Genomic DNA, 15,307 nt, shown 5'->3' with positions numbered 1-15,307 from the left:
ATATGTTGTATCTGTTAGTGCTATTGGTCTTAAAAGTCCCTTATGCATGGTTGGCTTTGCCTTCTATTTATTAATTGTTATTTGATACTTTCCAAGTGTCTCGGAATACAGGAATAATACCATTATTCCTTTATTCCTGCATTGAAAACATTACTTAATGCATTCAATATATCTGTCTTAATTCCTTAGAAGGGTAGGCTCAGACTAGACATCACACCCTCACACCCTCTGGCTGTTTGTAAGGTATATACAAAAGAGTAAATGCAAGTCTACACATTTGTTTCCATAATACTGTTTGGTGATGCAGATATGAATATAATTTGGTGATGCAAGTATAGATTTCATATCTATAATATTGTGGTAGCTGCAAATGTGCACATTATGTCTATCTCACATTGTGTAGGATGTAGATGAAAGACTAGAAAAATTCCATTGTCTTTGCAACATCAGAAATGGATTTCAAATATTTTTTTTTTCATCTACTGCATAAAATAACCCCATCCTTCTCATGCACACTACATATCATAATTTAAGGTTGCATCTTCTTGAATTACTTGTTCATAGCACCACCCGCAATCTGCAGTCCTGAAACAATATGTTATTGAATTGTTTCTACGCTCCTCATTGGAGAGAGAGAGAGAGAGAGAGAGAGAGAGAGAGAGAGAGAGAGAGAGAGAGAGAGAGAGAGAGAATCATCTTTTTCAAGCTTAACTGACCAACTTCTGTAGGGCAGCCTGTTTTAGCTCTTTGATAAGTAATATTTGGTAAATTTCTTGGTTTCCTTATCATGATTTTCTCATATATTGACTCTCAGGTTGATCATATTTTCTAGGCACAGCTAATGCAAGTACTTTATCATGATTTAATGTTTTGAAAAGCATTGGTGAGTATTTATTAACAGATTCGTGGTTTATCCATGTTAGGTTAGTTGCCCTATCAAGTGTTGCCTAACATAACATCACTCCTAAAAACCTTCTCATATATATATATATATATATATATATATATATATATATATATATATATATATATATATATATATATATATATATATATATATATATATATATATATATATATATATATATATATATATATATATATATATATATATATATATATATATATATATATATATATATATATATATATATATATATATATATATATATATATATATATATATATATATATATATATATATATATATATATATATATATATATATATATATATATATATATATATATATATATATATATATATATATATATATATATATATATATATATATATATATATATATATATATATATATATATATATATATATATATATATATATATATATATATATATATATATATATATGATATATATATATATTATATATATATATATATATATATATATATATATATATATATATATATATATATATATATATATATAAAACATATATATTAATATTCACGATGCAAACTACGTAATGTATACTGTGTTCTGAAAAAAAAAAAAAAAAAAAAATGCTGCTGGAGGATGGCTCGGCGACGAGGAAAAGCTGCCGAACTTAATGTAATTTCTTATTTAATGTGGTAAATTTTGACATGGTCTTTGTCATCATAATAAAGAATGATGATCATGCTAGCTCTAGACGCCATATCAGTCGTAAAGAACCCCACATACACGAGCTTGAGCTAAGATAACAGAGGCATGTGGATGCCCGAGCTCAATTTTGCCCGTGATACCGCCCAGCACCTTGCCGCACACTCAACACCTCTCGCTTCCTCTGCAGCCGCCACTACCCCATCGGCCAGTTTCAAGTGTAAACACTATAGCGGCGATTGCCGCTCACTGGTATCGATCAAAACTAACAAAAATGACTGAAAGCGGCCCTAATTAATGGTCTCTATTCTGCCCAGGGTAATAAAGGCATGTCGGAGGGGAAGGATGGGAGGGGTCATGGTAGACGTGTGAGCAGGCGTCACAGGAAAAGCTGAAGAAGTGAGAAACGTGTATGCCTCCTGTCCTGCCCCCCGCGTCAAGGTGGCACGGCCGCACGGGCCGTGATCGAGTGTAGCGTACCCACCCGGCCCTGGCATGCAAGTCATGCCGACGTGACGGGCCACATCCTGCAAGCCCCGCTGAGGCAGCGTCAAGGCCAGCCACAAAGTACCACGCAGGGAATTATCAGATTTTATTTCCACGTGATAATAAAGCCCTAATCTCTTTACTATACACAAATTAAGCTGCTTTACGTAAATATCATTTCGTCCACAGACAATTGTGCTCATGAAACGCAGGGATGCAGTGGTACTACTGACATCCTCTCGAGCATGAAATCAGTAATCTGGCTATAGTGGGGTAACCGCTAACCAGTCCAGTGGGGGCTGTCCGGAGCGCCCAGCGTCACACAGTGCACACAGACACACCGCTGTTGGCTACTACATGGTGAGCAAGGCAGCTAATACTCAACTTTCTTCTTGTGCTTCGCTATATATATTGCTACGGATTTTGCTCATTTCTGACCATCTTGTACTGAGTGACAGTCCAACTGTCTTAACTGTAGAGCTCTTAATGTAGCTATCTTTAAGGCTTGCGGCACTAATAATTATATAATTCCTGTGCCTACAAGATGGTGCTAGACAGCGGCCACAAGGCAACACTCCTGGAGGGGGAGGAGCTGGCGCAGCAGCAGAAGGACTTCACAGGCTACAAGGACGGTCTGGTTCGCTTCAGCCCCGGCGGTTGGCTCTTGACTAAGAAGTTCACCAAATTCGCTAATGGCCTTTACAACTTCAAGGTTGTTAATTAATGCACTATGCACTATACTATAAGATTACTTTTTATAAACTACTACATCAAGCTTCAAACCAAACATCCATATTTGTCTTGTTTTATGCCTTAATATGCACATTCCCTGTGCTACCTTATTGCCTGAGCGTTATTGAGTGGCATCACGGCAAACACCTCATTCCTGTTGTATTATTTTCTTAGCAACAATAGACTAAATCATTCCTTCAAAAGTGGCCAAGGAACACAGATTTCTCATTCGCACTGGTAAGTCCAGTGGTCATCTCATGAGGTGGTCAGTTCAGTGGTCCTTTGGTCAGTTCAGTGGTCAGTGGTCAGGTCAGTGGTTCAGTGGCCAGTTCAGTGATCAGCGGTCAGTTCAGTGGTCCAGTGGTGGGTGGTCAGTGCAGTGGTTCAGTGGTACGTAATTCAGGGTAAGTTGAGTGGTGGTAGGTCTTTCATCAACAACAAATCGTTTGAGGAAGTGAAGTGTTCTGTTTGAAGCATCACATTATGCCTCTGCAAAGTGTGCTCCTCAGTGACGTTCGTTGTGCCACCAGTGGCGGAGCAGTGACGTGTTGCTGATGACGTACCCCAAGTGTGGCACCACCTGGACCCAGGAAATCATCTGGACCATGAGGAACAACGCCAGTCTCGACCACCCCCGCGCCAATGACCCCCTCATGGACCGAGCTCCCTTCATTGAGTGAGTGGTTCATTATGTGCATGGTTCAGAGCAACATAATTCGTGAATTTAAAACAAACTCGACCATCTATCTTTATATTCGCTGCGGCAGAAATGCAACGTTCTAGTGGCAGTTTGATGTCATTTAACTTACGGTTTATTTTTTTGTGTGAGTTAAGTCTAAACTAAGTTAGTTTAGACTTGACTTATCTTCAATCACTGTAGTTAGTTTAACTAACCACAGTGATTGAAGATAAAATATAAGTCATGAATCCAGTGAGTGTTTTGCCAAGCATGGTTGATCGTTTATGTATTTCTGTCCCTAGCTGTAACATATTCTCTGCCAACAGATTTGACATGTTCTTACCAGATGGACTGACCAGGGAAAGTCCAATAATAGCGGGAATGACCCCATCATTTTTGCGCCTATGTCCAGACGCTGACCCCAATGATGGAGTGTACTTGCAGGTCTCAGCGGCCGCGCCTGTCCCAAGAACCATAAAGACGCACCTGCCCTTCTCCTTCTTCCACCCTTCACTTCTAGACACAGCTAAGGTCCCCATGCTCAACGTATATTTCTTTGTCTTCTATGTGCCGGCCAGTAGCACCAGCAGGTTAGCTTCACTTGAGAGTAGGCAGAACTTTACGATGATGCCAAAATGTTCATCTCTGCTTGGCTCATGATGTCTACCAGCGCTCCTCTAGACATAAGTCACTAAAGCCTGGCTGATGAGATTGTGGACAACTGTTGCTTATATAGAATAGATCGTCAGCCTGGGAGTATCAATAACTGCACTGATGTCTGATACCCACTTAAGAATGTGTGTTGCGTCCTCAGTGAGCACTAAGTGCATGCAGCCTCCATCTTCTCACAGGTGGTGTACGTGGCCCGGAACCCCAAGGATGTGCTGCTCTCCTACTGCCACCACTCACGCCTCTTATTTGAGCACGGCTTTCAAGGCACAGTGGAGGATTTCTACAAATACTTCATCGGTGGAGACTGTGAGCAGCTTATTACTGGAAAATTGCAATATTTACTTAATTTAGCCAACTATTCCAGTGGGTTGAATTTGATTATTTTAAAATGTTGAGTGAAACTGTAATATTCTTATAACTCGACATTCTGTTACTCGGAATTTAATATAACTCGGCAAGGCAAAGAAACATTAATTCATAAAATTTATTTCGAATTCCAACAAATGACGGAAAAGAATTCGGAAAATATTATTATGCATCTTGGCATTTTGCAGAGAAGTGACCTCATAATGGTCTCTACTCGGCATGACGAGTCAGCTGTTGCTCATCTTGCTCTGTTTCAAAAAGTGTATGCCATAAACGCGCCTGAGGCACGTGACGGCGCTCTCTGCTTCGTCTGGGCATGCTATTATTTTGGGGTCATAAAGAGGGGGAGGGTTATATAACTCGGAATATTAATCAACTCGGGAAGGCCCCTTTCGTGCTGAGTTATAAAGTTTTACTGTAAACAAATTTAGAGGTTATCTACCGTCACTACTGACTCACTGCCCTCACCACAGTGTTGTACGGGCCCTATGACGAGCATGTAAGGGAGGGGTGGGAGAGACACACCCACCCAAACCTTCACTTTGTGTTCTACGAGGACATGCAGGCCGACATCATGAAGGAGTTACGCAGACTAAATGACTTCATGAACACTCAGCTGACAGAGGAGCAGCTGAAGAAGGTACGAATAGTTACTAGGACTGTAGGAGTTCAGAGCCTCATGTTTGCTCACACTGCACAAACATTTAAATTTTCACTCCATTACTTTAGGACACACTGAACAGCCTTCCTTTGTCTCTGCCTTCACCTTCCTGTGACTTTCTCTTTCGAGACGGGAATAATTATTTTAGACACTCTTATTCTCAAAGTTAGTAATAGTACCGAACTTCTGATATTAAAAAGGCCCAAATAGATACCTGAATCAACAGCCATCCATCCCATAATACTCTGAGAAGGGTTAATTCACAGAGCGGTAATGTGGTGTCATGCAGGGAGCTGCTGACACACGAATCTCTTGGGAATAGCAGACTGACATTTCAGAGAACATACGTATTTCTAAGCGTGTGCGCAGGTGACGCATATGCATGTCTGTATGCGTATTGTATAATTGTGTCTACCATGTATTTTACAGGTGGCAGACTACACCTCCTTCGAGAGCATGAAAACCCGAGGCAATGAGCAAATGAAGGACTTTTTCAACCAAGACGTATATAAGAAAGACGGAGGATTCTTCAGAAAGGGTGAGAGAGAGAGAGAGAGAGAGAGAGAGAGAGAGAGAGAGAGAGAGAGAGAGAGAGAGAGAGAGAGAGAGAGAGAGAGAGAGAGAGAGAGAGAGAGAGTTTTAATTTGTTAGTAGATAAAGACAAGTATGGGAAAAAAATGGGAGCCTAGAGAACAAGAAGAGACTATTGGGTAATACTTGCATGGGATCTGGTTATGGCTTGTCCTGACTGACCTCTGGTTACCTCATAAAGCTAACCTTGTTGACCAGCCGAGCGGCATATACTGTAGTAGCCTATGTATAGTAGTGATCATTCTGAGGAGCCCTGGTAAATAGGAAATCCTCTTCCTATGGTGAAACCAGATTGGCGAAATCATCTTTGCGTTGGCTCCCTTACGAGAACTCTACATAACGGTAGCTACACCTGACATAAAACACATAGTGTATAACACACTTGTGACACCAACGCTAGAATATTGCTACTCGGTGTGAGATCCTTACACACACAGAAACATTGATAGATTAGAGCTAATCAACACCAAGGCGGCTAGGTTCATTACAAACACTAACACTCGAATGCTTGGCATCACAACACGGATCAAACAACAGATAAGCATGGAGCCATGCACACAGACTTACACTTAAGTTACAAGAACATGTATGATCCATGTATGTGGATTAATTGACATTGATCCACATACATACACAACGCAAACTGTCAACGCACTCGTAACACACAACCATAAATACCAAACATATCACACTAACACTGGCGCATACAAGCACTCATACTTTCCACGCACCATATGTGACTGGAACAACCTCCCCCAACAGATTTTAGACTGCGGTACAATAGGCTTCTTCAGAAAACAAATACACAGTCGCTTGTCACCACAACACACCAACACTAACAACTACGCTTGATTCACTTCACTCCCCTGCACACTCGACTCCCCCGTCCCCCCAACATCCAACACAAATATGCGCATTATTATCAAGATCAAGATCCCGCGGGTCCTTTCCTTCCCGCCGCTCAGCCACACAGTCCCAACACCTGTCTCTTCCTCTCATAAGTTAGCTATACATGAGAGGAAGAGACAGGTGTTGGGACTGTGTGGCAGAGAGGCGGGGAGCAAAGGACCCGCGGGAGTCAACGTAAATACGATCTCGCCAATCTGTTTTCACTACAGCTATGGGATTAACGACAGGGTGTTAGTGGGATACTGTCATAGGGCGCATTAACTTAATTTGTGTGACTCATTTTAGGGGACAAAATATTTCTTATTCTTTGTTCCTGCCTTGAGATAACACATTACGAGATACTACAGGTATAATACAGCTAGCTAAGTGCCACTCCAGACAGAAACGTGTCCAGTATACCGAGGCATTCCCCAAGACTTGCTGGAAACAAGCTCAAGAACTTGAAAGACAACAAAATATTTTTATGTTGGGTGAATACATGGTATTCAGAAAATGCCAAACATTAGGCCCGTTTTCTCTATCTTATGTTTTTGGAGCTTATCCGACTAAGTTACTAATAGCCTTAATCTTCCCAGGGAAGAGCGGTGACTGGAAGAAGAGCCTCACTCCTGAACTTGTTGCTGAGATGGACTCGTGGATTGTCAAACACTTTAATTTTGGTGTCTCCTTTAAATAATCTGAATGGTACCCTGATCGCATCTGATGACCTGCTGAGTCGCCGTCCGTGATCTCACTGACCAAACGCCGGCACTTATTCTGCACAGAGGAATGGAGGGAACAGCTTGCAAGATCGGCCCTGCATTACGCCGTGCAGCACGTCGTCAGAGCAAATCGGTGACATCGAGCACCTTGAAACTTGAATGGCGAATGGCAAGATGAGGAGTGTAGGTAATACTAGTTCGGGATATTGGCACCGTTAATTCTTTAATGGGCAACAATAATTCTATAGTGTCAGCAGTTTGTCCCTCGGTGCCTCTCAGGCCCTCAGGGCTCCTCAGGCCGGTTCACGCCTGTCCTTGATCGCGCCCACACGTACACGTTTGTACTCTGTTACTTTCCATAGAATATACGGACTTTAGTTTTTTCAGTGTTTGTCTATCCCATCATTATAAGTGCAGACAACTACCCGAACAACAAGGAATTTGAGGATACAACAGGAGCCCCATGAACAACAGAAGAGTTTCATAGTGCCTGACCCGCCTGATGGGAGAGCCTCCCATAACTTATTCCGCGAGTGGGGTGCCTTGGCCGACTTGTTAAGGAGTGGCTTTTCCATCTCGCCGGTCGGGAGCTCGATCCCTGGCGCCGGTGAAACTTTTCTGGTCTGTATTAATTTCTCATGTGTTCTGTGAGACGCTGTGGTAGTGTGAGAGATATAGCTGAGTGGAATTCGGGGATTACAGTTTGAGGATACATCCGGTCTACAGGAACCCCAAGAACAACAGAGAAGTTTGAGGATACAACCGGCCCACAGGAACCCCACGAATAACAGGGAAGTTTGAGGATACAATTGGCCCACAGAACCCCCCCAGAACAGGGCCGCATTTTTTGGGGGGCTAGGGAGTCAATAGCATATAGCACTTATCTTTTTTAGCCGATGCCTCCTTGACTGTTGGTAGCATTGACAGAATTGTTCTAGATAATATCATGCATTTAGCTATTATGTCTGTCTGTTGTTTACAATTATTCAACCTCAACCTAGTAATTGAGGTATGAATGTAGCGCTGTGATTGGCTGATCGTGTATGGGCTAGCCGCCCTAGGAGCAGTGACCACCGGCACTATCGGACCTTAAATGAATACTGGAGAGTGGACACTTAAACAGAGTAAGTTGTTTACCGTTTACCGTTAACCGTTGATGAGGTTTCAGGCCCTACTCTACTGCTGGTGCAGCGCCCTACGAGGGCCGTCTACAATTACAATGTTAGCCTCAATAATAATCCTCGATGCATTTATTCTCAAACATCGTAGTGAGTGAGTATCTTAATTGTTTTCACGAATAATATCACAAATATCCATTGGTTCAGTTTTCATGTCTGACATTTTCGTTATAGTATCACAATTAAATAAGAACATAAGAACATAAGAACGCAGGAGTCTGCAAGAGGCCGGTAGGCCTGTACGAGGCAGCTCCTTTGACCCTAAGCTCCCGTGTATCTAACCCCACCTAATATCGCTGTCCATGAATTTATCCAGTCTATTTTTGAATGTGACAATTGTATTGGCACTCACCACATGACTGCTAAGCCTATTCCACTCATCCACCACCCTGTTAGTAAACCAATTTTTGCCTATGTCCCTGTTGAATCTGAATTTATCCAGTTTAAACCCGTCCAACGATCATTTCCAACTCACTGAAAATTTATCATACATAATTCATCTTCGAGTAAAAAGACTAATTAATAGCCATGATCAGTTATGTTACGAATTCTCTTAATTTCAGTCTGGAGAACTACACAACACTGGTCATTCGCTGAGTGGTTGATTTCAGGCTTATTGTACCTCACACAATTCATGCATTTCTTCTCAGCCATGGAGCAATCCTTCGATTTATGATCGCCAGCGCATTTGAAACATTTTGGGGCTTCTCCATTTCTCTTAGCAGTACAGTTGGCCTCAAGATGGCCATATTTCTGATAATGACAACATAATTGCATGGTATCTGTCTCTCACTGTGTATATTCCACATTCTAATTTTAACTTGTCGTGACTCTTGTGAATCAGCTCTCTCACAGTTGAGTCGCACCTCAAAATGTAGTGCATCGTGCCGCCAGCTGCAGGTTTACTAAAAATCAGCTTAATCTTATTCTCAACACCCTCAATTGTGTGTAAGAACTCATTGCGGTCCAAGATGGTCTCCTTTATTTTTTCCTTGGTCTCCACTTTATGCACATTGCATATCATGATCTTTGGTTTCATCTTTCCAACACTCTTGGTACTAATTTGCTCAACAGACTCCAATTTTTGAGGAGCCTCATCCCTTGTGTTCTCATTATCAAAGTTCAGACAATATTACTTCCATTTGTAAATCTTGAATCAGTTATATGAATACCAGTCAATGCCTGGGAGACTTCATCCTTCACATCTGTTGCCTTCTTTTCCTGGGTAGAAGCTTTCAGAATTAGCAGATTCTTCTTCACTTTCCTGCCTCTCTTCGCCACCTCAGCCCAACTAGATTCAGCACGCTCAATACAAATTGTGTCAACAACTGATCAAAGCTTTTCCTGCACTTTCTCAGACGCAACACATCCGCTCAGCACCATGGCCACTCACTCATGTGTATGGTTACAGGCGCCAGCACTCTTGTTTCCAATACATATCACACCATTTTTGTTCATTTTGTGGCTGTATTATACTAGTAGAAATCTTCGGTTATCAGAGAAAACAAAGGAAAGACAAAACTCGGTATATCTTGGTTAAACAATGAAAACATTGGAGGGAGGAGCAGGGAATGCATGGCGCCGCCTTGTTTCTCGCATGTCATCCCACACCACTCCCGTTTTTTGTGCATTTTGTGGCTGTATAATGCTAAGAAAAGCTCTTCTGTTATCAAAGAGGAACAGAAGATATTATACAGTCTAGGATCTACTGTTCCTTTTGACAAATGAAAAGCTTTCCTTAGTATAATATGGCCTCAAAAATGCACAAAAAAACGAGTGGTGAGGGACACGGGTAAAATAATAAAGCGAGGCAATGAATGATCCTTGGCCAAAAAAATATAAATTGTTAAAAGATCATTAGGAAATTACTGAACAAAAATGCGGCTGAGTCTAAAATACATTTTGTTGAAGAAAATTAACCTTAGACTCATATCTCAGTAACAATTTATATTATTTTAGCCAAGATCATGGTCTCGTTCTATTTGTATACCATTTCCACTAAATTGAATAATCATCTAAACAGTCAAATGTATCCTTTCATCGCCCTCAAAATGCCCCTAAAAGTGCTTAATTAAAAAAAATTCCCTCAGCTGCTCGCCTCGCTCATCGCCCTCCCTCCCCCAACTCATGAACCTATGATCTTGCTATGATGCCCTAGCTCTAGCCCCTCAAAGTCTGCCAAAATTACGGGCCTGTACTGTTTCGTTGAATGAAATGAACAACTAAAGAAGAAAAGGCATAAGTGAGGAAGGAAGGAAGAAAGGAAGAAAAAGGAAAGAGGGAAAGAGGAAAACAAAGTAGGAAAAGAGTAAGAAATCAAGGAAGGAAGGAAGGAAGAAGGGAAAGAAGAAGGGAAGAAAAAGAAGAGAGGGAAGGAAGAAAACAAAGTAGGAAAAGAACAAGAAATCAAGGAAGAAAGTAAAGAAGGCCTGAAAGGAAAAAAAACAACTGAGAGAGAGAGAGAGAGAGAGAGAGAGAGAGAGAGAGAGAGAGAGAGAGAGAGAGAGAGAGAGAGAGAGAGAGAGAGATTTACATAGATTTACATAGAAAATCAGACCACACAGACCCCATGGTCCAGACTAGGTGGTCTGTTCTTAAACCTAAGTGATTTTACATTAATCAGAAGGCTTCAAAACGTTGCATTTCTACTCTAGTTGATATTAAGTTGAAGGAAGTGACGCTCGAGCTTGTTTTTGAAGGAGTCAATCGTGTTACATTGGACCACTGACGGTGGGAGCTTATTCCATTCTCGCACTACAACGTTAGTGAAGAAAAATTTGGTGCAGTCTGAATTTACTTGTCTACATCTGAGTTTTACGCTATTGTTCCTCGTACGCAAAGCGTCATCGATCATAAACAATGTTGACCTGTCTACATTCGTGAAACCATTAAGTATTTTAAAACATTCGATCAGTTTTCCTCGGAGGCGACGTTTCTCAAGAGAGAACATGTTAAGGATGGAAAGCCTTTCTTCGTAGGATTTGTTCCGCAAGGAAGGGATCATTTTTGTTGCCCGACACTGAACACCTTCTAATTTAGCAATGTCCTTTGCATGATGGGGAGACCAAAACTGTACCGCATATTCCAAGTGGGGTCTGACTAAACTATTGTAGAGCGGAAGTATTACATCTTTATTCTTGAATAAAAAGTTTCTTTTAATGAAGCCCAACATTCTGTTCGCTTTATTTGCTGCATCGATGCATTGCTGTGAGAATTTGAGGTTTGACGCGATTTTGACCCCCAAGTCCTTGACGCATTGAACGCTTTTGAGTTTAACGCCGCGCATTTTGTAATCGAACTTCTTATTCCTCGTTCCAACTTGGAGGACCTGGCACTTGTCTACGTTAAAGGGCATCTCCCATCTATCCGACCAAGCTGAAATTTTGTGCAAATCTTCTTGGAGGCTTTGCCTGTCTTCGTGAGTGAGAACCGAGTTACCAATCTTTGTGTCGTCTGCAAATTTACTAATGCGATTACTGAGTCCAACATCCACGTCGTTGATGTAAATAATGAAGAGCACTGGGCCAAGAACCGAGCCCTGAGGGACGCCACTAGTGACCGACGCCCACTCTGAGTTAAATCCGTCAATCACCACTCTTTGTTGTCTGTTGCTCAACCAACTCGCGATCCATTGGTTTACTTGACCGTCAATACCTATTTGCTTTAATTTGTAAAGTAATTTATGATGTGGAATTTTATCAAACGCTTTCTGGAAATCAAGATAGACTACGTCCAATGATTTGGTTAATTCATAAACTGAGAAGAGGTCGTTATAAAAGGTCAATAGGTTTGATAGGCAGGATCTTTTGTTACGGAAGCCATGTTGTGAATCCCCAATTAATGAGTGGCTTTCGAGGTAACTCACAATTTTGTCTCTAATTATGCTCTCAAGTAGCTTCCCTACAACCGAATTTTTATTTTTTTATTTTTTTTATTTTTTATTTTTACGTTGTTGCCTATTGCGCCGGTAGGCATCTTCCCGGTGGGGCCTGATGGTCGGCCCAAGGCTTCTTCCAGGTGGGGCCTGATGGTCGGCCCAGCCCGTTCTGGCGCAGGCGAGTGTTTATAGTGGCGCCATCTTGCATTGGCTCATGCTGCCCCCCGGAACTCGTTCTTGATTCGCTTGGACGGCTTCCTCTAGAGTCCGGGTTGATGGGTGGTCTTCAGGACAGCATGTGGGTAGTTTTAAGCCACTCGGCGGTGACTGAAAAATCCGAGTGGTAGCGTGAGGATTCGAACCCGCGTCGTCCATCACGCGGCGAATGTGGGTCCAGTACGCTATCACTTCGGCCACCGCCTACCCAGTAGACTAATGGGCCTGTAATTACCTGGTACTTTTTTGTCTCCTTTCTTAAAAATCGGTGTCACGTTAGCCTTTTTCCAATCCGAAGGGACGATGCCTTGTCGCAAGGACATATTGAATGCGGTTGTGAGGGAGGAGAGTATTTCGCTCTTTGTTTCTTTGAGCAGAGTAGGATATACTTTGTCAGGTCCAGGACTTTTATTTATTTTAAGTGATTGGAGGGCTTTAAGGACTTTGCATGCTCGGGATTTACATTAGTACTGGTGTTGGTGGTAGTAGTGGGAGGACTGTTAGTATTAAACACCGAGGAAAAGTAATTGTTTAATAGGTTTGCAACGTGTTGGCTGTCAGTCACTAGTGTACCGTCGCTGTTTGTTAAGGGTCCAGTTCCACTTCTGATCGCCTTTCTGTTGTTTATGTAACTGAAGAAGGAATTCAGATTATTTTTGCAGTTGGCTGCAATATTTTCTTCATATCTACGCTTTGCCTGACATACTAATCTTTTTACTCGTCGCCTGGCATCATTATAAAGTCTAATGTTTTCGGGCGTGCTTTGTTCTTTCTTTAATCTGTAAAATAATTTTCTCTCCTTAACTGAGTGTTTAATTTCGCTATTAAACCAAGGTGGGCTTTTAATAGTGTTAATTCGCTTCTCGCACAAGGGGACGAATGTGTTCTGCTGAGTGAGTAAGTGATTTTTAAAGCTTAGCCAGGCGTCCTCTACATTACCGTCATCTGATAGTTGCATTTCTATTAGTTTTTGTCGGATTTCTACGAAGTTAGCTCTTTTGAAATTGGGCACCTTTACTTTATTTTCAGTCACCGATGTTTGAGCTCTAATGTCAACGCGCACTAATTTATGATCGCAAGAACCGACGTGTTCTCCTACCGTGGCATTACTGACTAGGTTATCTTGGGTCGTTATAACAAGGTCTAGTATGTTATTTTGTCGAGAGAGAGAGAGAGAGAGAGAGAGAGAGAGAGAGAGAGAGAGAGAGAGAGAGAGAGAGAGAGAGAGAGAGAGAGAGAGAGATGGACGGGAAGGAGGGGTAGGGAGGTGAAGGGAAGGTGTGTGTGTGTGTGTGTGTGTGTGTGTGTGTGTGTGTGTGAATGAAGTACCTCAGAGGCTAAGAAAAATCCTAGGTTATTTTTCAGCTACATAAGAAACAAATAAACTATTAAAAATAATATCGGCCCACTATTAGAAAATGGCGATACGGTTAGCGATGATAAATGTATGGCGTCGGTCCTAAACTCAACATTCAGTAGCGTATTCACAGAAGAGAACATGACATCAATCCCCGCCCCGAGGAACATTTTTCAAGGTTATGATGAACATAAGCTTACGTTGACCGAAATTGATATCAGTGAAGTGCGTGTGTACCTGCAAAAAAATAGATCCAAATAAATCTCCGGGTCCCGACAATTTATCTCCACGCGTATAAGAGAATGTAGCCAACAGCTAGAATTACTCATAACGTTAATGTTCAACAGGTCATTAGTACAGGCAAGCGTGCCCCCTGCGTGAAAAAGAGCCAATGTAACCCCGTCTTTAAAAAAAAAGGAGATAAAAAGCAAGGCAGTAATTATCGTCCTATCAGCATTACGTCTGTCCTAATTAAACTATTCGAAAAAATAATCAGGGATAAAGTGATCACGTTCCTCGCAACAAATGATTTGATAACTGATAATCGGCACGGATTTCGTAGTAACCGATCTTGCCTCACCAACTTATTAACTTTCTTCAATGACGTCTACTCCAGCTGGGACGCACGAGCTCCAATGACATAATTTGTCTAGACTTTCAGAAAGCGTTCGATAAAGTTCCCCACATTAGGCTTATTTCAAAACTGCGTGTCCGCGGTGTAAGTGATCATCTGTGCGCGTGGATTCATGACTGGCTTACAGATAGACAACAGCGTGTAGTTCTCAATGGTGAAGCATCCAATTGGCAACCCGTAACCAGTGGCGAGCCCCAAGGATCGGTCCTGGGACCAACACTATTCATAATTTACGTGAACGATTTAGAGATTGATATCCAATCAAAAGTAGCCAAATTCGCCGACGACACCAAATTAGGAGGTATGGTAATCAATCATCAATCAATGGGGGCATACGCCGGGGGGCGCGTCGCCTCGCCCACCCTACGACGTCAAGCCCGGGAGTCCCTCCGGGCGAGTCTCCATGCAGGCCCCCTTCCCAGCTCGAGTACCTCCCGGCAGGATCTATCGACTTGCTCCAGTCACGAACTGCGTGGGCGTCCCCTTGGCCTCCTCCACTCAGGATTGTCTCTTACAGAGACAACCCGATGAGCAGGATCAGCTTCCGGAAAACGTGCCACGTGCCCGTATAGCCGGAGTTGGCGTTGACGGACTATGCAGATAATATATGTTGAATCAGTCTCACGGAGTAGTCGCCGGTTTAA

The 15,307-nt window shown here is 42.0% G+C and overlaps 1 protein-coding gene across 1 annotated transcript; it reads left to right on the top strand.

The window, feature by feature from the left end:
* The first annotated feature begins 2,301 nt into the window (after window positions 1-2,301).
* LOC126986056 (sulfotransferase 1C4-like) lies at window positions 2,302-7,782 on the top strand. The gene is made up of 8 exons (XM_050841735.1): window positions 2,302-2,450; window positions 2,635-2,802; window positions 3,353-3,498; window positions 3,828-4,032; window positions 4,353-4,479; window positions 5,013-5,179; window positions 5,630-5,738; window positions 7,276-7,782. Exons 1-8 carry the CDS (start codon window positions 2,448-2,450, stop codon window positions 7,374-7,376), a joined length of 1,026 nt encoding a protein of 341 aa, XP_050697692.1. The 5' UTR covers window positions 2,302-2,447; the 3' UTR covers window positions 7,377-7,782.
* Window positions 7,783-15,307: the final 7,525 nt, after the last annotated feature.

The sequence above is a fragment of the Eriocheir sinensis genome, chromosome 61 (genome assembly GCF_024679095.1).
Source record: "Eriocheir sinensis breed Jianghai 21 chromosome 61, ASM2467909v1, whole genome shotgun sequence".
NCBI lineage: Eukaryota > Metazoa > Arthropoda > Malacostraca > Decapoda > Varunidae > Eriocheir > Eriocheir sinensis.
Note: the sequence above shows the minus strand (reverse complement) of the source record. Positions and strands in the feature narration are given on the sequence as shown.